This window comes from Rhinolophus ferrumequinum, chromosome 18 (assembly GCF_004115265.2).
Source record: "Rhinolophus ferrumequinum isolate MPI-CBG mRhiFer1 chromosome 18, mRhiFer1_v1.p, whole genome shotgun sequence".
Lineage (NCBI taxonomy): Eukaryota > Metazoa > Chordata > Mammalia > Chiroptera > Rhinolophidae > Rhinolophus > Rhinolophus ferrumequinum.
Window position 1 is genome coordinate 58,565,403 of NC_046301.1, and position 8,341 is coordinate 58,573,743.

General features: G+C 51.3%; 1 protein-coding gene across 1 annotated transcript in view; it reads left to right on the top strand.

The window, feature by feature from the left end:
* Positions 1 to 6,116, top strand: part of ZNRF4 (zinc and ring finger 4) — a 51,422-nt gene extending 45,306 nt beyond the window's left edge. Inside the window, 4 exon segments of the mRNA XM_033135481.1 lie at positions 4,704 to 4,823; positions 4,825 to 4,943; positions 4,945 to 5,023; positions 5,025 to 6,116. Coding sequence (XP_032991372.1) covers positions 4,704 to 4,823; positions 4,825 to 4,943; positions 4,945 to 5,023; positions 5,025 to 6,116 — 1,410 coding nt within the window.
* Positions 6,117 to 8,341: the final 2,225 nt, after the last annotated feature.

Below are 8,341 nucleotides of genomic sequence, written 5' to 3' on the forward strand. Positions count from 1 at the left end.
TTTCTTCACAGCACTTCACATTCTGAAGTTATTTTGTTTGATGGCTGGTTCATTCATTTATTTAATTTGTTTATTGGCTGTCTCCCCTTTGCTGAGCTAAAACATAATCTCTGTAAGGTCTGGGGCTAGCACATCGTCCTGTGCAGACAGAACCCTCTCTCCTGCAGTGTTTTCTGTCTCTGTACGTTTAATTATCCCCACATAAAACCTGGGACCTTGGAGCAGAAAAGGTGGGAAGACAAATGAAGCAGTCTGACCTCAGACAGCAGGTCTGTTCGTTTGTAGCCAGATGACTGCCCCAGTAGGGACCAGGCTGGGGCAAAACCAGTGGGGGTGGGGGCAAAGCCTGGGGCAGGGAAAGTGGTCCAACCTCTTCTTAACAGTTGCACTTGGGCAGGGATTGTCCCCTCTCTGCATGCCAGCTTCCTCCTGGGAGAAGTGGGGAAAGGCACGTCCCAAGCTCAAAGGGTGATGGGAGGTCCATGAGTGTTTGTGTTCAGAAAGTGTTTTACAAATGGGGAAGCTGAGATGCTGAGAGGGGAAGGCACATACTCAGGCAGGAAGTAAGGGCCATGTAGGACCTTAAACCCCGCTCCCCTTGCACCACTCTGGTCTCATCTCGGTCCACAGAGTTATGCCTTTGACCTTCAAGCTGATAAAGATAGATCTGGAGACACAGGCACAGGAATACATGCAGACAGGGAACAGAGTCATATAAATATAGACAAAGAATACACAAGACAGACTCACAACAGAGTCAGAGAGCAACAAACATATTGAGACAGAGACGTGGAAAGACTGAGGCAGAAAGTTAGAGAAAGGAACAGAGGCAGAGGCCGAAACAAAAGAGGCAAAGACAAACAGAGACAGTGACAGAGAAGGGGAAAGGTAGAGAAGGAGGGAGAGACAGAGAGCCAGAACGGCGCAGGTCAGGCTGCTGGCGATGGGCCACTGGGGTTGTTATGGCCCCCTTGCAGCCTCCCAGTTCTCTGACCCCAGCCCCCCAGGCCATACTGATCTGAATCACAGTCCTGTTGGGTATGTATGTGTACTGCATACCTGCCCATGTGCAGGCAAGTATATCATTCAAATTCGCAGGAGATGCAGCCAGGGAAGGAAGTCGATGTGACTAACTTCTGGGGAAATTACAGTGAACACAAGGCACATCCCGTTACCCCATCTGATACGTGTTTTATATCTAACAGTCGGAGGAGGCAGACGTCTCTGCTCTCTCCTCTGGGTATCACTGAAGGAGGTCCCTACTAGAAACATTTCTGGAGGGAGATGGGCATGGAGCAGAAAAAGAAAATCAAACTTATAATTGTACCAATGTCTCTTCTGTGAGATTCTGGAAGGCTTACCATTCCCTGTGAGATAGTTGTGTGAGGATAGTAGGCAAAAAAGGAATATATTGGTTCATATCACAGGGGTACAGGTGTTGTGGGGCCTTCAGGCTCAGCTGGATTGAGGTGCTCAAATGATGTGTTTAGGACCCGGGTCTCGCCACTCTGTTTTCTGCTGTTGGATATGTATGTGTGCTGCATACCCGCCCATGTGCAGGCAAGTATATGCATTCTTCTGTTCTCAGGCAGCATCTTAGTTTGGGTTCCCCAGAAGCAGACTCTCAAGACAAGGATTTGAATGCAAGTTATTTATTTTGGAAGTGATCTCAGAAAACACTGGGAAGGGAGTGGAGGAAGGGAGACAGGAAAGGGAAGACGATTGGTGAAGGAAGCATTGTCAAGCAAGTTATCAAGGTGGCAGCTGGAGCTCAACCTGCTGGGGACTTCTAGGACATGGTGAGGGATACGCACCCCAGTTGTCTCACTTGAGTTCCTGGTTCTGGGCCACCCCCAGGGATGTTAATTATCCGGCACACCCAGACTGTCCTGCACACGGGCAGCAGAGGGAATACCACCCTGCCAACACCTTGGTCTTGGACTTCTGGCCTCTAGAATTACATGACAATAGATTTCTGTTTTCAGCCACCAGTTTATGGTACTTGGTTACAGCAGCCCGCGGAGCCTAATATACCCTATTTATCAACTTCCCATCTTTGGAGATCCCTTTCTCAATCTTTATCCCTATCATCATCCATTTGTTCCTTTATTTACCAAATATTCCTTAAAGATCAACTCACCTATTGTCTTTCTTTCAAAGGAAACTTTGTGAGAGTCATAAATAAAAAAACCCGTGTCTCTTGCCACAGAGAGATGGGGCTCACAAAAAATAAAGACTCGGAAAACAAAACGATGTTTTAAAATTCCAATGGGGCCAAGAACCTCTCTCTTACGGAAATTAGCAACTGCCTGAAAGGCATTAAAGATGGTCGCACCAAGTAAGACTTTTAGGAAATAATCCCCAGGGGAAGAGAATTGGGAGGAAGTGACATCACTATGTCCACTCTCTCTCTTCTCCTCCACACCCATCCACTCATGCAGGGCCATCATCCCCTCTCAGTCTCTCTCTACTCCCTCCCCTCTGTCCCACTCCCCAGGCTCTTCCCTGATTCTCTGGCTGCCTCCTTGGCTTCCTGGCCTGTCTCCCTCTCCAATCCACGCTCCACCCAGCAACCTCAGGGCTCTTTCAGAAACACAAACCTCTTTATTTCAGGAGTAATAAGTGAATTTGTTCCCCTTGGAAAAAATCCAAACTATGAAGAAATACACAGAGCAGTGGTGGGAAACACAATCCAACCTTGTCCTGCCTCTGTTTTCAACTTTTCTATGGCTCCCATCATTCTTGTGTAAACCCCAAGGCCAATGGTGTTCAAGGTTCTGGTCTGGCCCTGCCTACCCTTCCCCAACTCTCTCCCATCCTTGAGTAAGACCCTCTTCCTGGCTACTCTGAATGGCTGCTGTTTTCAGCCATTCCTCCCTCCTTCCCTCCCTCCTTTTGTCTCTAGCCCTATTTCTATCTCTATCTCTTGCTAACCTCAGGACCTGTTCACATGCCATTCACATTTCTGGCATGTTATTCTCTGGCCCCTTACACCAAATTCATCCTTATTTACCCTCCAGTCTCAGTGTGGTGACACATTGCTGTTGGCTGGCCTCACCTAGACGTAGACCCTGGGATAAGGATTCCGGTGTGTATTCATTTCCTACATTTGCCAGAACAAACTACCACAAGCTGGGGGGCTTAAAACCACAGAAATTTAGTCTTCCACAGTTCTGGATGCTGCAAGTCCAAAATCAAGGTTTTGGCAGGGTTGGCTCCTTCTTGGGAGCTCAGAGGAGAATCTGTTCCTTGTCTCTCTTCTGGTTTCTTATCCCTTGGCTTTTAGAAGCACCTTTCCAATCTCTGCCTCTGTTGTCACATGGCCTTCTCCCTGTTTGTCTCTGTGTCTTTTCTCTGTCACTGGCTGAGGACCACTGTGGGAGCTATTAGACCAACAGAGAAAACCCTAAAGAATAAGTAGTCAACTTAGCACAATGCAGTTGAGGAGAGAGAATTTTGTTCCCGGCATAGGGAACGACATTTGCAGAGTTCTAGAGGTCGACAAATCATGATGCATTTGGAACATTGAAAAGCATTCAGGTTTGTAAGATCGACAGGGGCTCAACCACGGGGGGGCTTGTAGGCCACAGAGGGGAAGGTGGACTTTCTCTGGAGGGCAGTGGGGAGCCATGAGAGAGACCAGAGCATGGCAGAGACCAGAGGATTGAGATTTTAGAAAAATCCCGGATTGCCATGTGGTGATGAACTGGAAGGGTTGCAAACTGGAGGCAGATCTGCTCTGGGAGAATGACAAAGTTAGACCCTATGCTGAGCACTAGTTATGTATTATCTCATGTAATTCTCACACCACCAGTTCTACAAGATAGGTTCCTCATCGTTGTGCCCATTTTACAGGTCTGAAAGCTGGGGTCCAGAGAGGTTAAGTGATTTACCTGGCATCACACAACTTGTCAATGGCTGGAACTTGTCAGCCAGGAACTGAGACTTGAGCAGGCTGCCTAGCTGGGTAGGAGACAGACTCATGGTGGGAAAGTTTGGGGATGAGGAGTGGGAGGATGTGGGACTGATGCCAGGAGCTCTGGCTGAGGAATGAGGGACAGTTGGAGACAAAACTCTGAAGTAAGAGAATAAAGCTGGTGCAGGAGGCCTGCCGGGCAGTGAGGACTTTTGACCACCCACCCCTGCCAGCCCCACCCTGACCTTCTCCCTCCTCTCAGATGAAGTCCAATTAGACTCTAAGGACATATGAACTCAGACCTGAGTCATGAGAGTCAGCCACAGGGAGAAAGGGCATTGTAAACAGAGGAAATAGCCTGTGCAAAGGGCCTGGGGCAGGACCATGCCTGGCATATTGGGGAAACAGGGAGGAGGCCTATGGGGCTGCAGCAGAGAGAGGGAGGAGGTTTGGAATTTGGGTTTTAAGAACTGACCTCATGGGGAAAGGGTGCCCTGAACAAGTCCGGGTCCTTCTAGGAACCTCAGAAGGGGTAACATTGGCATCTTCCTCGTTGGGTATCTGGGAGGCGCAGGGAGTTGGTGCTTGTAGTGTTTGTGTGTGCTGGATCCCATTGGGGGCACCTCTCCCACATAAGGCCTGATACTCGTAAAGTCCAGGAGCTGGGGAAGCTCTGAGACTCCCAGAAGTTTTGTCGGAGGTTGCCCAGGCCCCCAGGTCAGAGACCCAGGAATTCTGCCTTGGCCACAGGCCCAGGCAGCTGGGAGCTCTTGGGGACAGGATGTAGCAGGACGATGTCACAGAGGCTGGAGCATCTAGAACCCGGAGGGCTCCTGGCCTCAGTGTCAGCTGCCAGGAAGGCTGCCTGGGTAGGTCAGTTTCTCCTGAGACCAGCCTTCAAAGACAATGCAAACGTGGCTGCCGCCAGGAGCAGTTTCCGCCTAGGGCCACCCAGGTCTCAGCCACTCTGCTTACCTGCCTCCGAGCCCCCCATTCAAGCTCGCTTCCACTCCATCCTGGCCACGGGCTCCTGAGAGGCCCTGGAGATGCCCGAAGGCCTCCCGTCTGCCGTTCCCAGCGGGACCTTGGGCCATACCACAGCAGGATGAAGAGGGGCTTGGCCGTGGGGTGGCAGCAGCCAGCCCTGGGGGCAGTCCAGGCCTCGCTGATCCTGTCGACACTGCTGGTCCCCTCGCAGGCGGTGGTGCGGACCGTGCTGGGTGGCAACTTGAGCACAGTGGACTTCGCGGATCTGCCTGCCATGTTCGGGGTGCCCCTGGCCCCCGAGGGTGTGCGGGGCTACCTGATGGAGGCCAGGCCAGCCAATGCGTGCCACCCCATTGAGGGCCCGCAGCCGGCGGGCAATGGCTCCCTGGGCACCATTGTGCTGATCCGTCGCTACGATTGCACGTTTGATCTGAAGGTGCTGCATGCCCAGCGGGCCGGCTTCGAGGCCGCCATCGTGCACAATGTCCGCTCGGATGAGCTCGTGCGCATGGCCCACGTCTATGAGGACCTTCGGCGCCAGATTGTCATCCCCTCGGTGTTTGTGGGGGAGGCCGCCTCGCAGGACCTGCGAGTCATCATGGGTTGCCACAAGTCAGCCCAAGTCCTCTTGCTGCCCGACTACCCGCCGTGCCCCGACCTGGACTGCCATCCCATGCTGGCCATCTTCTGGGTGCTGGGCCGCACCCTCGCCCTGCTCATGTCCACCTTCTTCATCCTGCGCAGCCTGTGGAACTGGGTCTGGGCCTGGTGGACCCGCAAGCCAGCGGCGGTCAAGACACCAGCCTGCCAGAAGGCCCAGGTCCGCACCTTCACGCGGCTCAATGACTCGTGTGCCATCTGCCTGGACGAGTACGAGGAGGGTGAGCAGCTCAAGATCCTGCCCTGCTCCCACACCTACCACTGCAAGTGCATTGATCCCTGGTTCTCCCAGGCCGCCCAGCGCTCCTGCCCCGTGTGCAAGCAGTCGGTGGCAGGCACAGAAGACAGCTCCGACTCCACCGTCCACAGTTTCGGTGACGAGGACCCCACGCTGCCTGGACACCAGCCCCCCATCTGGGCCATCCAGGCCCGGCTGCGCTCCCGGAGGCTGGAGCTGCTGGCCCAAGCCAGTTCACACCGCTGCTGCAGTGCCACCTCCGTGCGAGTGGCCGAGTCCGTGGCGTCCTCAGAGAGACGCCCTGACCCATTCTGAGGCCCACAGCTCGGGGCTGGCGAAGATCCGGATGGGGAGGGTGGAAATGAATGTTTCTAGTCTGGAGAGAATAAAGTGGGTTTGAAAGCGGATTCGTGCCCTAGCTGCTCTGGGGCCAAACGGCCTCTGGCCTCTCATCCACCCATGTGACAAATCCCAGATGAGCGCAAAAGGCTGGATCCCAGTGTCTTTGGGTGACTGAGAATTTATGGGGCGGGAGGGAGCGTTCAAGGTCACCCTGGTCATCCTGCCAGAGGTGGCTCTGTGAAGGGGTCCCCATGCCTTCGTTCTAATCCTGGGCATAGCAGCTTCTGATCCCTTATATGTTTATTCATTATTCTTTTAACCTTTTTAAAAAAAATACACTTTTTACTTTGGGATCATTTTAGATTTTCAGAAAAGTGGCAAAGGTTCTAGAGGGTTCTCATGTATTCAGCTTGCCCTGATGTTCACGTCTTCCATAAGCACAGTGTGTTTGTCACAACCAAGAAAGCAACGTGGTTATCTTATGATGAACTAAACTCCAGATTTGATTTGAATTTCCCCCATCATTCCAACTTTTTATACTGGAAAATGTCAAACACACCCCAAGTAGAGAGAATAGAATAATGACCCCTCACATGTACCCATTACTCAGATTCAACAATTATTTCCTCCTGTATCTTCTCCATTTCGCCTTATTCCCCCCCTAGTATTTTGATGTAAATCCAAGATTTTTTTCATCTGTAAATATTTCCGTTTGTGTCACCAACGCAGTAGTTCTCAACTGGGGTGGGGATTTTGTCCCAAGGACGCTTGGCAGTGTCTGGGGACATTTTTGGTAGTCACCACTGGGGGGTGCTATTAGCTTCTTGTGGGTAGGGCCAGGGATGCTGCTCAAGGCCCAGGACCGCCACTCACAGAGAAAGATCTGTGAGTGGCCCCAAAGTCACAGTGCCTAGGGGAGAGACCCTGCTCTTCAAGATAACACCTCTTAAAAACAACCCCACAAATTCCAGTATCGTATTCAAAACAATTCCTTCATAGCATCAATTCCTTCACAGCATCAAATTCCTTCATAGCATCAAAAACCTTCAGGAGGACACCTGGAAATGTGAACATTGGTGGTGTACATTTCTCTGGGTTGTCTGAATCAGGATCTAGATAAACTCTCGAGTCGTTGATGATCTCCTAACTCTTAATTGAGAGCTTTTCCCTCTATCTCACTCTTTTAATTTTGCCTTGCACTTTATTTGCTGAAGAAATGGGTCATTCATGCTGCAGAGACGTCCCTGCTGTAGGTTTTGTCGATTGGGTGTCCCTGTGGTGTCATTTAACATGTTCCTCATTCCCTTATATTTCCTGGGAATTTGTACTTGCATTCAGAAACCAGCTCAGATGTGTTTTAATTTTATGGCGAGCAGATAAGGTGCTTCTTCGGACCCCAGCACCCCCACCCTCATGCCCTTCCTTTAGAAGATTTGGGCCATATTAAGGGGTCTTCTGGGTAATGAGTGAGGGGCTCTTGCTTAGCCATGTGGCAAGCATGATCAGGGAAGTCATGGATGTGAGACTGCAATGGTGAGAAGGAGGTGAGCGTGCAGGAAGAGCGTTCCAGGTAGATGGCGCTGCATGTGCAAAGGCCCTGAGGTAGGACTGTGCCTGCTGTGTGGGAAGAACAGCGAGGAGGCCCATGTGGCTGGAGCAGAGTGAGCAAGGGGGAGAGGGATGTGAGGGTAGGTTGTGCAGGGACTTGTAAAGCTTTGTAAGGAATTCGTTTTTTATTCTGAGGCGCTAAGTAAAACCATTGGAGGGTTTTAAGTAGCTCAGAGTCCCTGTTAGAACACTTGCAGGTCTCTGTTTTACAAATGAGGCAACTGAGGCCCAGTCACTTGCTTGGGATCACACAGTAAGTGCAGTAATGGGATTCGGACCTGGCAGTCTGGTCTTGGTGGGTTCACGAGCGCATGTTTGCATTTAGGCAGGTTTCCTGTTTTATACACATGGAAATGTTTTTCACTTGGGCTTTGCTGTCTGTGCTTCACAACATAGCTGAGAACTTCCAAGGTGTTTCAGGAGATTTTCCCTTCCTGGATTGATGATGGCAAAGGACGGGCCTCTGTTGTGGCTTGTGTGTGTGGTGGGGGCTGACCCACCAGAGGAGCGTAAGCACATGGGGCTTATTTGCTCATGAACATGAGTAGCCGGTTCATGGATGGCATGGAGTCTCCATGGTGTTCATAGCC